Below are 21120 nucleotides of genomic sequence, written 5' to 3' on the forward strand. Positions count from 1 at the left end.
ATAGAAAAAATATATATATATACATTCGGGAGCAGTATTGAATTGAAACAGAAGAAGCAAAATATACAACACGTGAAGTTAGAAATAAAAATACTATTGCAACAGATCACTATATACGTTTTGGATCTACATACCGGTCCATATATATATATATATATATATATATATTTCCACAGTAAGTACCAATTTTGAGAGAAAGATATTTATAAATAATTATAAATTGAGTTTACTTTATTTGCTACCTTATTGGCTTGTCTGTCTCCTGTCATACAGTGTACTCTTTTTCATGAAAAAAATTAAAAGAAGTGAACTGAACGTATAATAGATCACTGGCGCTTAAGATATAGTAAACTCAATATGCAAAGCTGCAAAGCACTAAACATCATTAATACCGCCTTTGAGACAGCAGATAAAATTTCCATTTTTAGCTAATTAAAAAAAAAACTAATTTATGCATTATATTGACTCAAAGACCTGTCTGTCATGAAGTCACTAAAAGAACTCTTCATGGAAAAGAATGAACTGAGAAGATGGCATATATTAAAATAATGAAAACAGTGATACCCACTGAAAAAATATTATTTTCATGTAAGATTGTAACGATAACTTAAAAATATATCATTTTATCGATTAATGAAGCTAGATGGTGACTACTAAGAAAGTAAGCATATATACACTCGTGTATATACTACAGTATATTTCTTTCCAACATCTCTAAACAGCCATTTTGTAGCGAACCTCAAAAGAAATTTTAAAAAATCAATCAACATATGGCGGAAAATGTTCTTTCCATGTTACAAGCTCTCTAAAACGACGGAAAATGAACTTTAAGGGGGTAGACTACTAAAAATGATACAATAACTAACATTTTTTTCTTTTGCCTGTTTTTCGTAAGTGAAAAGAGATAATGAAATGTTAACTTACCACAATAATAGATATTATTATACACCCAAAAATATGAATCGGAAGAATTTTTAGTGTTGCCATCTATAGAAATTACAGTGTGGCCAGAATATGAATTGCCCATTGAATTGACTAGAAAAATGAACTCAACTGCAATTGATGACTTATCGTGTTGTCTTGATTCGTTGTTAACTGCTTTTTAAATAATATTTGTATTTCTTTGTAATAAACAATACAAAATAAATAATTTTGTAATAAATAGTACAAAATAAATACAAATATCATTTTAAAAGTAGTTAACAAGACAACATGATGTCATCAATTACAGTTGAGTTCATTTTTCTAGTCGCTGCCTTAACCTAGATTTTTGGGTAAACCATTTTCTGGTCACACTGTAATTTCTATGGATGGCAACAATAAAAAATCTTCCGATTCGTATTTTCGGGTATCTACCTGGTTATATCATAAATACTGTCATAAGTTTGAATGTGAATAACACAGAGAGTATTAACACCAAGGCAATTTATTTTGGTCAGGCACAACCCAGAACGTTCCGGTCTCTTACAAGTGGTTTCGCCAGTTCAATCCGACCCCGTATGTACATGCCATGTATTGTAAGTGGTTTCGCCCGTGCAATCCGACCCCGTATGTCCATGTCATGTATTATAAGTGGTTTCGTCCGTGCAATCCAACCCTGTATGTCCATGTCATGTATTATAAGTGGTTTCGCCCGTGCAATTCGACCCCGTATGTCCATGTCATGTACTATAAATGGTTTCGCCCGTGCAATCCGACCCCGTATGTCCATATAATGGTGGACTGTGATTGTCGATACAGGCTGTTGGAGGAGCCTTCAGTTCCTCCATCTCCTACACCGCAATGCGGGACAGTTCTAAGTTGGCAATCCGTTTTAATGCTCGGCGGGGCCTGTCACTGAGAGTTTTCTTCATACCGCTGTTTCTCTTCGTCGATGTGGTTCTGTAAGCTGTAATCTCCTCGGACAGCGTTCTTCACGACATAACCAACACACTTACTATTTTCGTCAAGCTCGCACCACATAACCGAGCGCCAACAATTTTTGCCCGCTCTGAAAATCAGAGAGGTTGCAGAATACTTCTTAACTTTTTTTTTTCTAACCATAATTGAATGATCTGTCGACAATTTAATATATGAACCAAATCATATGTATTCGTGCTGGGATCAGGACAGAGATCATATAAAAACACTAACCATTTCGTTTATAAGAGCCTTCCTACGTACGTTGTAAATAAAAGTACTAGTAGCACTGTCAGGAGGGAAGGGTCTGAAAACCGTTGTTTAAATGACTGTAGAGGTGTGAAGTACCAAAAGCAGTCGGGAAAGCGAGTATTGTGGTGCTGTGCATGGTTAAAAAGCCAGTGTTATGTAAGGTGTCATATATACATATATGTACCTATGACACCTTACATAACACTTGTTTCTCTCTCTCTCTCTCTCTCTGTAACTAACTCTATGGCCAATGGAACCCGGAGGTTCAATGCCGCGTTCACAAAAACTCTCCACTGACTTCTATCCTTAGCTAACTGCATCCAGTTTCTACTTTGTATTCCAATCTCTGCAAGATCCATCTTAATATTGTCCTCCCATCTGCGCCTAGGTCTTCCTAATGGTCGTTTTCCGATTGGTCTTCCAGTCAAGACTTGGAAAGCGTTTCTACTTTCTTCCATTCTAGCTACATGACCCGCCCACCTAAGCCTCCGAGACTTGACGACCCTAACAATGTTGGGTAAACCATATAAATTATGTAGTTCCTCGTTATGAAGTTTCCGCCATTCCCCATTCCCGTTCCTCTTGGGTCCGAATATTCGTCTCAGTCTCTCTCTCTCTCTCTATATATATATATATATATATATATAGCGAGAGAGAGAGAGAGTGTGTGTGTGTGTTTCCGTGACCTCGGGTAAAACTTGAAGGAATGAACAATGACAATGATAAAAAAAAAAAAAATTGAGATAGGAAAACGCTGCTCGGAAATGCGTCTGTTCTGAGCTACAGCCTGCCGAAAATTTGACTGAATGATAGAAAAATGTCCATAATTGAAGAATGATTTGTCGGATCAACGTGCTGCCTAAGGTAATATTTCATTATTGGACCTGTAGATTTCATTAACGTAAAAATGAATGGGGAACAGAGATGACGGAAGGGTAACACCAAAGGAAAGTATGATATTCTGCCTGTCTTACACAAAATTACGACCAGAGAGCATAACTGACAGTGATTACACTGTAATCATTGCAATTGTTTCAAGCAGCAACATGTACAACACCGTAACCAAAAATGATTTAAAAAAATGTGGAAATGGGATTTGCAGGCTGTGGCGAACCTCCTTCTTTTTATTTATTTATTTATTTATTTCTCGAGCCGAGAGTAGTTTTGCGCTATCCTGTTGCACCAGGACGCGCGTTCGGTTCACCAATACAGGATACTTTTGGCTCACTCGGAATAAAGGTCGGAGTTGGTGACACGACTGTTAGGAACAAATTCGAAATGAGTTAACCCCTTGTAGTTCCACCATACATAGAGCACGACTCCATGTTCGAAACAACCCTGTTTGATGACTAATTCTGGAAGAAGGTCCTTGCTCAACCATTAATTTTGCACATTCGGATCTCACGAAAACACCAACTTTTCATCCCATGTGACAATTTGTTTCCTGAAACGCATAGCACGTGGATTTTGCAAAAGTTATCTGCATACATCTACTTTCTTCTAGGCCTGAGCTGAGATCAACTCATATGGCGCAATGCGCCACCTCCTAAAGTTTTCCCGGGTTCATGAAAGTGACGCACTTCAGTCGACTGGGACATTCAGAGTTCGTTTGACAATCGTCATGTGCTGATGGATGGATTTTCTTTAATGGGGTGTCGTATGACCTTACAATCTACTACCCTCGAGTGGCCAGACCTTAGCTGAATAATATACATTGATGATTTAAGTTTTCTTTTACTGTAGGTTATTATCACATTTGTATCTCCAGTGAATGACATCAATAATCAAAGTTGTAAGACGTAAGCATTAATTTGGGTTATGGGTTTCACGGAAGGAACACTGCTTTCAACATGTGAACACCATTGTTTATTATTATTATTATTATTATTATTATTATTATTATTATTATTATTATTATTATTATTATTATTATTGCTTCCTATAAAACGATATTTCAGTAATAGTTTAACAGTTAATGCAGCACGTAAGCATATTGATAATGGATGCCATCAATAAACAAAGTTATCGATATATTCACTACTTCATTTACACTTGATTTTCTGTGAAATAGTTTTGAATGGGTTATGGTTTTTATACACAGAAGATTTTGCTTTCAACATGTAAACATTATTGCTCTCTTATGATTGTGACTTCCTATATAATGATAATTTACTAATAATTTAACATTTAATGCAGCATATACGCACATTGATATTGACAATGGTTGGCATCAATAAACAAAGTTGTACAAGATATATTCACTACTTTATTTAGACTTGATTCTTCTTTGAATTTGTTTTGTGCGGGTTATGGGTTTCATGCACAGTGCCACAGAATTAAAATATTCTCCGTTTCTTTTTCAGAGTACAACGAGATACTGCTATGAAAGTACATTTTTTCTATATGTAGATCTCTACTTGTGGATGGTCGCGCCGATTCATAATTTACAAACAAAGCCTGTCGTAGGATTCCAAATAAATAATAAACTTGATGCTTTATCATGTATTTATAAATGTAAAAAACTAAACTGGTTATTATTTCTTTTTCAAAATTAAACCGGATTTTTTATGTATTTGGTCTAGGAATTAATTCGTGCGGTTGGTACGCACACATTGAAGCTGTAGTACAAACACAAAATACATAAATACCTTAAGAAAAATATTGTCCATCGCTAGCCACCACTTTCGCCCATCTGTCAGGCAATGTACGGATTCCGTGGCGGAAGAAGTCCTCATCCTTGGAAGCGATCCAGTCAGAGACCCATGTTTCGATATCTTCTGAAGAAGTAAACCGCTGTCCAATCAAATCGTTGTTCATGCAATCGAACAAGTAGTAGTCCGAAGGAGCAACGTCTGGTGAATACGGCGGGTGGGGTAAAACTTCCCATCCGACATTTTCTAAATAGGTTTTGACCGGTTTTGCGACATGTGGGCGAGCGTTATCATGTTGAACAATAAGTTTATCATGTCTGTTCTCCCATTCTGGTCGTGTTCTGGCCAGAGCTTGCTTCAAACGCATTAATTGTCGTCGATAACGTTCTCCATTCATAGTTTCACCCGGTTGCAGCAGCTCATAGTACACCACACCTTTCATATCCCACCATATGCACAGCATAACCTTTGCACAGTGAATATCTCGTTTTGGTTGTGATGGACCTGGTTCACCTGGTTTCATCCAGGCCTTTTTTCGTTTAGGGTTCTCGTAATGGATCCACTTCTCATCACCCGTAATAATTCGATGCAGAAACCCCTTTCTGCTCTGTCGTTGAAGCAGCAATTCGCAAATGGTTTTTCGTCTTTCAACGTCTCTGTCTTTCAATTCATGTGGAACCCAATGTGACATCTTTTGAATCATTCCCATGGCTTTCAAGCGTTTGGAGACTGTTTTTTGATCAACGCTTAATGCTGCTGCAAGTTGTTCCTGCGTTTGACACGAATCCTGCTCGAGCAATGCTGTCAATTCTTCGTCTTGAAATTTTTTGGGCTGTCCTGTTCGCTCTTGGTCTGCCAAGCCGAAATCACCACTTCTAAACCGTGCAAACCACTTCTGACACGTTCGCTCAGCTAGAGCATGGTCACCATACACTTCCACCAAAATACGATGACTTTCAGTCGCACTTTTCTGCATGTTAAAGTAATGCAGCAGGACACCCCGCAAAAACACTTTATCAGGCACAAATTGCGCCATGTTCACTTAACTACAAACTGGTGTTGTTGACGCTTTAATCCACTGCCCTATACTACGAACGATACGCGATGACAGGGGTTTGCAACACATGTGTGGATACACGGAACTGTGGGACGCTCCGTTCGTTGCGCCATCTCTTGTCCACCCGCACGAATTAATTCCTAGACCAAATATATGTTATTAAAGAAATCCTATAGGAAACTGACCTAATTTTCATTTCTATAAATAAATATCAGCCATACCTATAATACTCCGAAAATTTTACAATAGGATCATTCACAAGTTTGAACTTAGACTGATAAAGTACATTATAAGCAGGGAGCTAAGACAACGAATTTTTTATTGCCAATCCATTTTGCTGTAAACAATCTTCTTCAAACTGAAGACAGTTATTATCAGTTCATACTGATTTTCTGGTATTGCTTTTCCCTGACTTTCCAAGTAAGTATCCCCTGACTTGCGACACCCCAAACACTATCATATGTAGTTAGATTTCGAGAAAATTCAATTCTTAATCGGCCTCCATCATCCCCAAATGATCTCGTTTTTATGTTTTAAGTACAGTATAAGCTTACTTTCTTATGGTACATATTTATTGTAAGTCAAATTTCCTGTATTTGGAATACAATCAAACACTAGTACTAACAATAATTATACGATAATAACTTCAATATTTTCATATTTTAAATGCACTTATAAACAAGTACACATATAATTTGGCCTCACTCTTTGATCATTTACAATCAACAAATCTAACATTTTTTTTTTTTTTTTTTCATTCAAAGCATGAAGTTCTAACATCTCTCGGAGCTTTTTTCTATTTTTAAAAATAATTATGTTTTTCGGTCTTTTTTCTTATCTTATTGTTTTTGAATCTGTCTTGATTCTTTGAGTTGTTCCTCATATCTTCTATGGACGTGTCTCTATATATACATGCACATAAAAAGCCCTGGGTCTTCTGTCAAATGTAGCAGATTTACCTGACTTTCGGCATATTTTGAAGCATTTCCCTGATATTCTCTGACACTCATTTTAATTCCCTGGCTTTCGAAAAAAATGAAATGAAATATTTCTTGAGTTTTACGTCTCCCGGTTATGCCGGTTAGGCTAAAGGAGACGGTGATGATGAGAAATAAATGAAATGGTGGAATAAAGAAATTGGGAGAAAACGGGGGAACGCCGAGAAAACCACGAGCACGGTGTTTGTCCACCACAAAGGGAAGAACGCTCTACCACTCAGCCACCGCGCCCCACCCTGATTTTCGAGTTCAATGTGAACTGTTATACTGTACTGTCCCGAGTATGGTACGGATTTTCTGTATAAAAATTGTTTCGTTAAAAATGGCATTCGTATTCTAATCGAGCCTTAGTCATTTACCCTTGAAAGAAAAAAGTTTTATTTCATAGCTTATTAAAAGTGTCTCAATGGCTCGTTATGGCATGAACAGGATTAGCAGTGAGTCTGTTATTAAGGGTATAAAAAGAAATGCTATGTTTCTTATAATATGAATGGTAGTGAAGATGACACTTTATAGGATGATAATCAACCTGAAGAACAATTAGAAGATGAAATGGTAGGAAAAGGACGTGATAATGATGATAGTGATGATTGGAAGTGACAATCAACAGAAGATGGTGAAATAAAGACTGGATTCTAAATCTTAAAAACTGCTTTAAATTCCGTTGGAAATTGGTGAGTTTCCATTATATAATATTTTCAAAGTGTTTTAATACTTCATGCTAGGTATTTTTAATTATCCATTAACCTTTTCGAGACGAAGTGTCCCAGTCGGAATATTTACACGTCAGGTCGATGGGACGGGGTATCCTAATCAGAATACTTTCATAGTGACATACAAAACTTTTACTAATGGCAACTTTTCAGGTGTGAAATCTATGTATTTCTACCTATTTTATTTAAAACACAGAAATTATCATCTGTTACGCGTAAAATGATACAAGTTTCGTGAGTCCAGTAACTCCGAGGTCGAGTGCAGAGTGCTCTAAACACCAGCTATCCTGAACTAGGATGTTATAAGACCAATGCAAGTTAAATTTTGAAAAATTTGTGGGGAAAAATACATAAAACCAGATTATATTTCCCCGCCTGTATGACCACGAATTTTTTTTTCTTCCAGTATAGGATATACATACAGGTTTCCTTTATATTGGATAGTACTTGCCACTGAAACAATTTATGGCATACTTGAAGTTCATAATGACTTACAATGGAAGAGAGGGAGATGATACATCGAAGTAGAAGATGGTTTATACACCAATCGAAAACACTAATTACGCCTATTACGAAACTGTAATAACACTTTTCCGAATGCATATACTGTGCGAGTTACATGAATATACAGGGTGTCCAGAAAATCCGTTTCCACCCCTAGAAATCCCAAACAGTGAGACAAATGCCAAAACAGGAAAACACGTATTTGATCATTTTAAAACTACAATGTATCCAAGCAAAAAGTGTTGTCCTAGGGCCACCCGCAGGGTCCCAGGAAGGATCCAACTCAAAGTTTTCAAATGGCAAGGGAGCCCGACTAGCATATCGTTGGAAAGCTGTTGTTAAATGAAAGAAGACGGAACAAGTCTGGACGCTCTACGATAACACTGTGCAAACATCTTGCGTTTTAGTTTTCCTTTTTGTAGTCGGGTTTTAGTTTGTCTTCATTTTAATTCCTGTACTCAACGGAAAGAAAAGAAATACTTCTACTGTCACATTCTGCTCTTTGGGCCCAGTAATGTCTAAATAAATAAAGAAAGAAATATAATAAAATAAAAGCAAATTAAGGAACAAAGAGAAGAAAAGAAATAACATTTTACATCTTTGAGTATAGAATTGACTAGTTAACATATAATGTACAATAGTGGTACTTATGCTCGCTGTTTGGATTATCAAGAATAAAATGATTCCAAACAAAAAATTTTCTTGTACCAGGAACAGCGAATATGTGCAAGTGTCTCACAATCACAACAAGTGCCAATTGCAAAATGGAAAGCGAATGCGCTCGAAGAAGGAGAATGAGGATGTACATTTTGACCGGCCGTCATTTTGCACAGGGTAATTTTGGAGAGTCGAGACTACTTCTGTCTTGTTTCATTTAACAACAGCTTTCCAACGATATGCTACTTGGCCTCCCTTGCCATTTGAAAATTTTGAGTTGGACCCTCCCTGGGACCCAGTGGGTGGCCCTAGGACAACACTTTTTGCTTTGATACATTGTAGTTTTAAAATAATCAAATACGTGTTTTCCTGTTTTGGCATTTGTCTCACAGTTTGGGATTTCTAGGGGTGGAAACGGATTTTTTGGACACCCTGTATATTCATATAACTCGCACAGTATATGCATTCGAAAAATTTTTATTACAGTTTCGTAATAGGCGTAATTAGTGCTTTCGATTGGTGTATAAACCATCTTCCACTTCGATATATAATCTCCCTCTCTTCCCTTGTGAGAGTAGCATTAACCCCAAGTTGTTTGAGCTAGAATTTTAAATATGATGGGTGCGTAGACCTTAAACAGACAAGGAAGAAAAGTACAAGATTCGTCTTTAACAGTAAGTACGGCAGAAATTTTTACTTGAGGGGGGGAGATGTTCAAAACGAACTCAAAGAAAACAGTATATTTTGTTACGCAACTATTGCACCACCACCACCACTACTACCACTACTACTACTACTACTACTATTAATAATAATAATAATCATAATCATAATCATAATATCAGCTCTTCGCAGTGGTAAGGAAGTTCACACATTTGAGCATTTATTATTATTATTAATTAATACAGTGAAACCTCTCAAAACGGACATCGGTGGAACACGATTATTTCGGAACCTAAACGGAAGGGTTCTCTCTCGTAACACCACACCACACATATTTATGGCATGGAAGAATAATAAAATTTGTCCTCTTATGAAGGTGTCCACTATTGAGAGATGCCCGTTAAGAAAGGTTTCACTGTATTAGGAATTAACCACAACTATTTTACCCAGTAATTACATATGAATTGATTACATACGAATTATTGTAATCATTTTGCAAAATTCTGCCATTATTTCAATTTACTCACCCCCAACAAGTTTTAGTGGGTAATTTTTTCCAAAATATTAATTGGGAAAAATTCCCTCGTTCCATGATGAAATCACATTCGTTTAGTAATTAATACTGTACATAGTTGCAATTTCATTATTTTAATATTCAAACCTGTTATTAACGTTAATTGTTGTAATATTATTTGATCTCTTAATCTCCGCTCTTGCCCCTTCCTGGCTACGTCATTGGCTCTGAATATCTTTCATAAGAAAAATATTCATTGATTTAATTGTTTTCCAGAAATCCAGTTTTTTAATTTACAAATATTTTGTATCTTTCTGTTTTGTCTTTTTCTTAATATAGCCTAATTTTAATAATCCGCTCAATGAATTTACGTGAATAAAAATATACTTTGCAAAAAATTAAGCTAGCGACAAATGCGTTCCTTGATAACACTAGATTCAATCTAAAATATATACAATTCTTACTTCGATTGATCTCTTCATTTCTAAAAACGTTTTGAGTACACCCTTCTAACTTCCGTCCGCTGATACACCACTTGTAGAGTAGCACTTACCAACTGAATCTGGCATAGACTTATTATTATATTGTCACCTTTTTCCTTATTGAGGAGGAAGTAGGCGAATGACCGCTCAAGACGTTGCCAATTTCAGTCATCTGCATCTGTCCATCAATCTCTTTTCTCGGAAACGACCGCGGAGCCCAGGAGGGTAGGTATGAGCGAGTCTGTTTTGCCAATTGTTTTGATCGAAACACCGCCCGAAATAATGAAGTCAAGTGGTTCTCGAAACCGTACATGAGAACGAAGTCCCTTCGTACTTTTGAAGTGAAATAAATAAATAAGAATATTACCTTCTTTCCTAAACGCTAAACCTTTTTTAACTTGATGTATCAGGGTGTCTAGCAAATTTCTCTCAGCAATTTCCCGACTTTTTCCACCTTTCCTGACCATTTCTAAATATTTTCCGACTCATCCTAAAAAAATGTTTTCGTAAAATTAGGAAAGGTTGAATGTAATGAAAAAAGTGTACAAGTTCTTACCTGATCATAGAATGTCTCCTTCTCCATATATGCAATGAAACAATATAATCATGCAATTTTTTTATCTCCTCCTCTATGGCAGCAACCTGTTCTGACAACTGATTTACGATTTTTTGTTTCTTTGCTTTAAGTTCCTTTCGTCTCTGTTCTGCTCTTCTTTTTCCAGCGGCCCTGCGATCTTTTTCTGACATCACTTTTCTGCGGTGTCCTTCGGCTTCCTTGAATCTCGCGTATACGTTCCTCATTGATAGAATCATCTGCTTTGGGATAGGAAGGACTTGTATGCCACCAGGAAGGACTTGTATGTCACATAAATCACAGAAAATCCATGGCATATGCGATGTACACCACGCGATGCAACACGTACCACGTGACCGCTTCTACGTAGAAAATAGAAACACGGTTGAGATGGATCGTGGTGTATTTAGGAACACTTTAAAAAAAATACGATGTAAACGTACTACATCGCGATGCATTTAGGAACGCGAGGTTTATCGGAGTCACTCCGACAAGCGCAGCATCATTTCCAACATGTGGAATTTAATTCCAGTAAATCTATAATTCTTTGCCAGCTAGGCAAATAAGCACAATAATATTGTTTCAAACGTAGAATTCCATTTTTCCCGACTTCTTTCGCAAATTCTCGACCATTTTTTAAATTTAAAACAAATTCCCGACTTTCCCGACTGCTAGACACCCTGTGTAAATAAATAACCTATATGATACTGATTGATACAATTGGATTTGGGGGAGTATTCCTTTTCCATCCAGGGGTGTGTGTAAAGAAATCTGGGGGTGTTAGGGGGATGTAGATTACTCCCTGGTCTTTAAAACCTAATAATAACTCAAAGGAAATTTGTTCAGCAGAGATTCCCAAAGGTAAAGCTACGGCGTAAAAGCAGCTAATGAGTTAAACCCTTAATTTAACTCAAATGAATATACAGCACTAGTTAATTTACTTACATTATATAAACTACATTTTATACTTTCACATACATCATATACAAACACACTTACACACACACACACACGCACGCACACGCATATATATATATATATATATATATATATATACCGGATGTATCGAAAGTCTGCAGACATAGGCCAACTCCGTTATGAATAAAATTTCGAAAAAAACGGAAACAGAAGATACTTGTTGAAATAGGTGGTTTTCAACCTAAGCAACTTTCATCTCTTTCTATTTTTCGAATGGGCTGCGGTGGCTCAGTGGTAGAGCTTTCATCTCTGTTGCTGGAGCCCCTGGTTCGATCCCAGTTCGCGCCAAGTGGGCTTTGTGGTGTACAAACATCGTGTGCGTGAGTTTTCTGGGGGTTCTCCCGTTTCCTCCCACCTTCTTCATTCCACCATTTTTATGCATTTTTCATCATCACCGTCTCCTTTAGCATAGCCAGCATAATCATGAGACGTAAAACACGAAGTTGCCCGTACAAATGAAATAGTTTCGTGTGGTGATTAGTTTCTTGCACTTGCAGGAGAAGAATGTCAAGGATATTCATATCAAAAGAGTTGAGGCGTATCAAGAGAATGCATCAAAACATATAAACAGCGGAATGCCCTCTCGATGATCTGGTGGCTACTGCATCTGCTTTCACTGCACATGGTCTCGGGTTTGATTCGAGGTGGGACAGCACAATAATAATAATAATAATAATAATAATAATAATAATAATAATAATAATAATAATAATAATAATAATAATAATAATTCACAATCATTCATTCATTAATCATACGTTTCTAGCCTAAAGAGCATCAGCGTGGGACGTTAAACTATCCGGGGTCAAATACAATAACTGATTTCATTTTCAAACAATTTGAAAACAAAACATTTCAAAAGAGTTTTAAAGAGGCCGAGATGCTTTAAATGTGAACAAATAAGTACCGAAAAATGAACCGCGAAGTGGATGGCCGTCACTCAACGGAAAACAAAACATTATCGCCCAAGTGGGCTCTGGTGCTCGCAGACCTCCATATTGTTATTAAATAATGAGTCAATCCATTCTAAGTGATCAAGCATGTGCCGCTCGACCATCTCCAAAAAATCGAACTTTTTCATGGATGTTTATCCTATATCAGGATGCTTCAAAATCACAATTTATTTTTTACATCATCCCATGGCGACGCAGCAGCTGCCGCCATTTTGCGTTTTTTCGATTTTAGGCGTTTACGTTGTTTTCAATATCTCAGCATGTATTTGTCCTACCAAATCGAAAATTGCTGGGCCTCTCCAACTCGTGCAGAGCTAAAACTTTGATCTCTTAACATTTTTGCCTAAAACCACTTGAAGGGGTGAAATCAGGGTATACAGTAGCAATATATTTGGACATTGAAGACATGTTTGGGAAGAGGAAACAACTGACGTAGAGGTATGAATTTGTGTGTGCATATAGTCCGGGGTCATAAGTTAATACACAAAAATTTACAGACCTGTAGCTGTTTTCAAAGGCCTGAAAAAAAATCGTAAATATGGGGAATTATGCCAATTTGGCATGTTTCACTGTCCAATATCTCCAATGGATAAATGGATAAAAAAAAATCTGAAATTTTGAGAATAGTTAGTCCTTTAGTATATTATAACACACAACAAAGCGCGTTTTGTGTTTTTGAGCAGAAGGGGGTCAAAGTATTAAGGAATGACTTCATACTCTAGAAGCTGTTTTATTCACAAATTCAACTGAAAATTCGTTGTTGTGAAGTAAAATAAAGTAGGATGAATGGTTAGTCCAGCCACGCTGTCAAGCTCGGTTCTTTCCTCTAGTTGTAACACTGTCTTATCATACCCACAGCAGCACTGGTGAAGAATGCCGCTATCAGCAGAAGGCGAAGAAAGTCAATGTGCACCCTTGACAAAAAAGTTCGTAAGTACTGCCTGTTCTTACTGCTTGCTATATCAATGATATTTAATCATGTTTATTCTTCTTTTACCTGTCAATTTATGCAGGAGACTGTTGTCCTTTCGTTTGATCTACATTCCCAAGTCAGTGAACACTTACTTGCTGTAAACACTGACTGCGGATTGTAGATCAAACGAAAGGACAACAGTCTCTTGCGTAAGTTGACAGTTAAGAAAGAATAAACATGACTGAATATCATTGATATAGCAAGCAGCAAGAACAATCAGTACTTACGGACTTTTTTATCAAGGGTGCACATTGACTTTCCTCGCCTTCTGCTGATAGCGGCATTCTTCACCAGTGCTGCTGTGGGTGTGATAAAACAGTGTTACAACAAGAGAAAAGAACCGAGCTTGAGAACCTTGACTGGACTAACCATTCATCCTACTTTATATTACTTCACAACACCGAATTTTCAGTTGAATTTGTGAATAAAACAGCTCCTAGAGTATGAAGTCATTCCTTAATACTTTGACCCCAACACAAAACGCGCTTTGTTGTGTATTATGGTATATAAAGGACTAACTTCTCTCAAAATTTTAGATTTTTTTTTATCCAGGCCCATTGAAGATATTGGACAGTGAAACATGCCAAATTGGCATAATTTTCCAACTTTACGATTTTTTCAGGCCTTTGGAAGCAGCTACAGGTCTGTAAATTTTGTGCATTAACTTATGACCCCGGACTACATGCACACACAAATTCATATCTCTACGTCAGTTGTTTCCTCTTCCCAAACATGTATTCAATGTCCAAAATTGTTGCTACTGTAGGCTCTGATTTCACCCCCTTGAAGTGGTTTTAGGCAAAAATGTCGAGAAATCAAAGTTTTAGCTCTGAAGGAGTTGGAGACGCCCAGCAATTTTCAATTTGGTAGGACAAATACATGCTGAGATATTCAAAACAACATAAACGCCTAAAATCGAAAAAACGCAAAATGGCGGCAGCCGTTGCGTCGCCATGGGATGTTGTTAAAAAAAATAATCAATTGTGGTTTTGAAGTACCCTGATATAGGATAAACATTCATGAAAAAAATAGATTTTTTTGAAAAGGTCGAGCGGCAATTTTTCTTTTTTCTCGATCACTTTGCATGGATTGACCCTAATGCGAAAGGTCAACATTAGCTCCACAGATTCGATCACATCATTATCTACAAAGATCTATATATGACTGTGTCCATTCGATAGGTTCCCAGGTTGGTCACAACCTGTCAAACAGAGCAGAAATGTAACAGGTCTCGGGAAATGCTGTCACTGTTCCAGACTAATATGAACGTTTTCTCTCAGAGGCTAACCATCATGGATGAATGCTTGGTATGTTATTACGATCCAGAAACGAGAACAACTACTGAACAATAGGGTATTATGAACGAGAAGTGTTTAGGAATGCTGTGAAAAGAGTTCGAGAACTTGGCAGACAATGCACCCACCCTTCTGCTCGTTCTTTGCGCTATGAACTTTATGCACTTCAGCCTCAACTGCCACACTTTCCGACCTGAAATCAATTGATTTCTTCCTCTTTATGCAACTTAAAAGTGCTTCGTTGTAGGTGTCTCCGACTAAATGACTTTTGAAGAGGAACTTTCCTTCAACACCCAAAATGCAGACTTCTGCAATCAATCAGAAAGTGATTAATTGCTGAAAGAAGTGTGCCACCTTCGGTGGTGATTATGTAGAGAAGGGTAAAGTATATCACTAACAATCGCGTATGTGACTATCATCCTTCTTAGGAGGTAATACGAACTTTATGACCATTCTCCATACGATTGTATGCAGACAAAGCTACATAAAAACTGAACAATATACACATGAACATTAATAGGAATGCACTCCTGATAGAAATCAAGTAAATGCTGCAGTGCAAAATATAACTAAATTGGTTCTACTAATGAGTTAATTGTACAGTCATGTTCAAAATAATTGCATTCTTTCTCCTTATACTTAAATTCAATAGCTATAACCTTAACCAGACAAGTGCGGAAAAATACATCGCCAGTCCAGTGCATTATTTTCACCGTTGAACCAAATTGCTCCGTATACTTATCATCCATCACTTCTTGCAATCTTTAGTTTAAAGTATCCGCACACACTAGCCATCACAATTCCACACGACCAATTTTATAGACATCATTTCACAAACTCTTCATCAAAATATGTCTCTTTACATATAAATGTACAAGAATATTTTGTCTCAACTTTGAGCTAGAATTAATCTCATAAATTTCCTCTTGTGTTTATCTCTTTTTTCACATATTTTATTTCCTGGTTTTGTGCTCTTCCCAATTTTCATTTTCCATCCAAATTTAGTTAATTTCTATTTTAATATCCAAACCATTTTAATGAAACATTCACTCCCATAGTTGCGATTCTTTCAATATTACTTACCTCCTAAACGTACCATATCTACTTTTACTTACAGCAGTAAAACATTCATTTCTCTACATATATCAAGCACTATTACTACTCATATATGGCTAGATTTATCATCTGTCCGAACCTGAACAAATTAACAATTAAATTTTATCTTCGATCTTTTTTTTTTTTTTTTTTTTTTCCTGCATCTTGAAAACGCTCTACCTCTCTGAAACAGATTGGAGCAGATATTTACTTCTTCCCATTCACTATCCACCCCGAGTCAATAACGTGTCGTCTTTTAGCGATACAATATAGGACAAGACGTACAATTTAAAGTGGAATCCAACTACTGTAACACGCTCAGTGCTGCTCCATCGGAAATCGAACCCCGGAACCTGGTGCACCAAAGATACACGTGCTAACCACTCAACTGGTGAAGAAAGCATATATGTATATAGTTAAGCACTGATAGAAATCAAATGAGAATTCCAATCTATTCAGCTATGTATGAGATATTTTATAGATGACGTTTGTGAACCTTTGCCCAAATATATACACTCACTTCATTACTCACCTAGAAGCGCATTCCACTACAGTTTCCATCTCTTCATGACGTTCTTCAACTACAACAACTTCCACAGGATCCACAATCTGTGGCACAGCAACAGCTTCTTCAACCGCATGAACGGGCTGATCATTTACAATAGTTTGTTGCGATGAGTCTTCTGACAGCACGATTTCTAGTTCACCTACATCGTTCTCACTATTGACTTGGACATAAATTACTTCTTCCTCATCAAAATCTCTTTGCTCTTCATTCTGCAAATTACGAGATTAGTGTTATCGCTCTGAAATATTAGAATTCTAAAACTACAAAGCAAATCCAGAAAGTAAGTTTCATTTGCAATTTATGCTGCAGTTGCGCTGCAATCACAAAAACGCGCATGCGCGCTCTAAGTTCGACTTCTTGGCACGGCAGAGAAGTAAGTGTAAGAAAAGACAAGTGAAGATGATTCGTTGTGGGTTGCGATATCGTTAAGAAAATCGAAACACGAGCCATGTATGAAGCGCAACGAAACTATCAGCGCCAACACTTGTTGCGAAAATCGACAAGAAAAAAAAAAATGCGGACTCCAAAACAAGCGACGTGGCGTCTTAAATCGTGATGTTTTTATTTACGGCACTGCTCGTCCCCACAAGGAAGCTGCTACGCAACGACTCTTTACAGACTTTGGCCGAGAAATTTCCTCCTCCCCCTGTAACTCATAGCTCATCCCTCTGATTATCATCTCTTTTTTTATACTAAAGTTTTTCTTACTACCCAGAGCTTCGGGGATGAGGATGAGGTCAAACGAGCTATTCCCATAGATACAAAATATGGTGTTTCATTATGATAAGTATCTCAAGAAAAATGGCAATTATCTTGAGTTCAAGGCGTGTACTTCAGTCTACAATAAAGTGATTTGTCCTACTGCATTTTGTTTCTTTAATTGAGCAACAGAATTTACTTTCTGGATGACCCTTGTAGTTTCATAAGTCTTGGAATTTTAGATTATCGGTGTCATTATTATATAGCAAAGAACAATATTTAAAACACATTCTTACTACTTCTAACATACCTGATCTAAGATCAAAAATGTCTTCACTCTTATTAATGCTTTCGCTGGAATGAAGTGCTAAGAAATAACTATGGTTTAAGGAGCCCAAAAGATCAAAAGTGCCGAAACCATCACATGTTATCATTCATCATTTTCTTGCCTAACTTTTTGTTTTAATTTTTCTTCATGTTTCTAAACTCGATTTTCGATTTTCATACACCGTGCAAATAATTCCATTGCGAGCGATGTCTCACTCTTACAACTAATATTATTATCCGAATGAATGATACGGTATTCACTATACATAGTACGGAATTAAATGTTACGAAATATCCATATCTTTCAATTCTCACGATTTTCTCCCGACTTACGCAAAATATTTTGCTGATATGAAATCCGAACAACTACTTAGGATTTTATGCGAGGCACTATACTTCCAGAAGGATTTGAACTTAGCAATACAGGCATCGAAAGCGAGCCTGACAAGTATGAGGAAACGAAGTAGCCCAACCGTGTGTGGGATACTGAAGCTGAATCATTAGTGATATGTTGCTTTGGGATGAGGACTATTTGCTAAACAATCATTAGTGAGCATATTCCGTGTCTGCCATCATATTCAGACCTCAAAAATTTAATTCTCACGTAAAAGATAACGATACGCCTAGTGCTGTAAAAAATGTCTATTTTTACTGTGAAGATTTTCTCAATTAAAAATGTGGTATTTTTTTCACGTTTTTTAAACATTTTTAAAAAAATTAAACATTATAATTCCTTTCCTTTTCTTCACATTAAAGTTCAACCTAAACACCAAGATTTTCTGGACATGTAAAAAAGTATTGCGTCCTAACTATATCATTCACAGTATTTTACATTGCATAATATAACGTAACATAGGTTCGGAAGAACAGGAGATTCCCACATTATTCCTTCAAGCTTTTCGGGGAAATCTCCTCGCTTAACGTTCTATGCATATGGGATATACATATCGAGTATTGGATACATCGGGAAAACCCCGTACAAAGCCAATCGCAGAGCATTACAGTTCGGTAGTTTAATACTTAGAATGAAGAACCATTTTTGGTTGCTGGCACAAGTTTATCTTCTAAGCCAATTAAGGAAAGAGTTCCAAGTACCTCAAAAGAAGTTTCAATCGTCGCGAAAACAGGTGACAGCGATAAAGACGAAGAAAGTGATGAAGACGATGATGATGATAGTGAAATAAATTCATTAATGTCAGCTGCTGATACTTCTAGCGATTTCCAGCAATAAATTCAAAGTTCAATTATTTCAAAAACTTTACAATTTTGTGACAAACGGTAATTCTGGTATTTTAACAGATAATAAGTTCTTGTGTTTATAATAGTTTTATTAGAATTTTATGCTTTCTACAAATATATCCGGAGATAGCAATGAGTTCTTGTTTCTACATACTTGTTGTATTTAAAGTTTATAATTTTTAGAAAATGTATATAGGAATAACGGTAAGTTCCTTATTATAGTATCTTTTCACTTTAGTTATACAATTTCTAAAAAGCTAATCTGGAAATAATAATGAATTGTGTTTTCATTTGAAGTTTTAGGAATTTCAATATATATACCTTGATATTAAAATGAGATCTTGTTTTCTTCAGTGTACATAAATTTTGAAAGTGTCAAATATGTATGTATGTAAAATTAATAATGAGTTCGTACTCTTCAATATTGTTTTATTTTAATTTTAGGAATTCCAAATTGTTAATATAACTGAAACTGAAATGAAAATATATTTTAAACAATTCATTTTTCATTATTTTGATTACAAAAATATGGCTTCAAATTTTATTGTTATTTTCTCTCTATAGTATAAACATACGTTAGAAGCTAACCTGAGCGCATTCTAAGCACCATTCTGTTTTCTATTTGTTTCACAGATATATTTTTTTCACATTTATCTTTCAAACAAACGTTTTAGAAATAAAACGGCGGTTTATGTTTTCCTTTAAAAATCTTTTATATATATATATATATATATATATATATATATATATGACTCTAGATACGCCTAACTTTAGGGACAGGCCAAGAAGACCCATAGGCGATAAGAAGGTCTACGAAACAGCAATATTCGTATTCCGCCCACCTTTACTTCCCAGGTATCCTTTTACAGACTGAGTGAGCCGCATTGGAACGAAAGTAGAACAAGAAATAAATCCCGTCCCATTGGGAATTCCAACTCGAGCAGTCTGGTTGGGAGGAACACGCCTTACCGATTATGCCACTACAGCTCTTAATACTGACGCAACTAACGTATAGGAAGATAAAAAATAATGCTTACTTAATTCTGTTCATACAAGCTGAAATCCTTTCCAATATTTCGGATACATAAGCCAGTATCCTTTTTCAAGGATCAATAAAATACATGTTACGCAACACACAAGCTTATAACTTCAATATCAATGGACAAATTAATTTCTACACGAAATAACGTAACTCACGTAGTAATGTAATGATTATTAATATTAGTAATGTATTGATTATTAATATTAGTAATGTATTGATTATTAATACTATCTGGAAGCTTAACAAAACTATTCTTTCCCCCTTAAAATTATGTAAAGTACAGGGTGTCCAATATACAATGCAAGCCGGAATTTGGGATAGTAAAACTTTTGAACCTGAAGTGATACACAAACAATGGTTATACCAAAATGAAGCCTTGTTCATGCATATATTTTTAAACTAGGAAGCAACGATTGAAGTACACTAGGCACCACACAGTGTTGCCACATGTAACCGAAGGTGTAATTTTTTTTTTTTTTTTTTTTTTTTTTGTGCAAAACATGTAAATTGACTCATAACTCATACGCATGGATATTCTGTCATTAATTTTCAGTTTGCTTGGTTGGAGTAGCTTGCAAAATATGGAGCAGAAAAAAGGATTTTTCATTTCCACCGATAACTAATCGGATGAGGCCTCTGTAAGGGGAAACTAGGGAAATCGTAGTTTTCATAAGTTAACACTCTGAATTGGCAATCCTGCTGATGTTTTAGTACATCAAAAGGTGTGTTAAGGATCTGTCTACATTATACAATTCCTGAAAACAATGAAAAACAAACTTTGAAATTATCATGATAAAATTTTTACTTACATGCATCCGGCAACACTACTATTCATTTCTATGTGGCTATTTAAAGCAAGAGGTATACAAGAACAACTCTCGAACTATTCAAGACCTGGAAACGCATTCGCAGTGCCAATCAGAACATTAACACTTCTAATCTTCGTAAAGTTGCTTTCAACCTGGTGAAACGTTTGAACCAGTGTTT

At 36.2% G+C, this 21120-nt stretch overlaps 1 protein-coding gene across 3 annotated transcripts in view; it reads right to left on the bottom strand.

The window, feature by feature from the left end:
* Window positions 1-21120, bottom strand: part of LOC145680687 (uncharacterized) — a 56941-nt gene that overhangs the window by 15621 nt on the left and 20200 nt on the right. For all 3 annotated transcript variants that reach the window (XR_014130661.1, XM_081751578.1, XM_081751579.1), the window contains exon 3: window positions 16791-17035. Coding sequence is in view for 2 of the 3 variants with exons in the window: in XM_081751578.1 (XP_081607704.1) it covers window positions 16791-17035 (245 nt within the window). In the remaining variant the exon portion in view is untranslated. The remainder of the gene's footprint in view (window positions 1-16790; window positions 17036-21120) is intronic.

Source organism: Thermobia domestica, chromosome 3, assembly GCF_964235325.1.
Source record: "Thermobia domestica chromosome 3, izTheDome1.hap1.1, whole genome shotgun sequence".
Classification (NCBI taxonomy): domain Eukaryota; kingdom Metazoa; phylum Arthropoda; class Insecta; order Zygentoma; family Lepismatidae; genus Thermobia; species Thermobia domestica.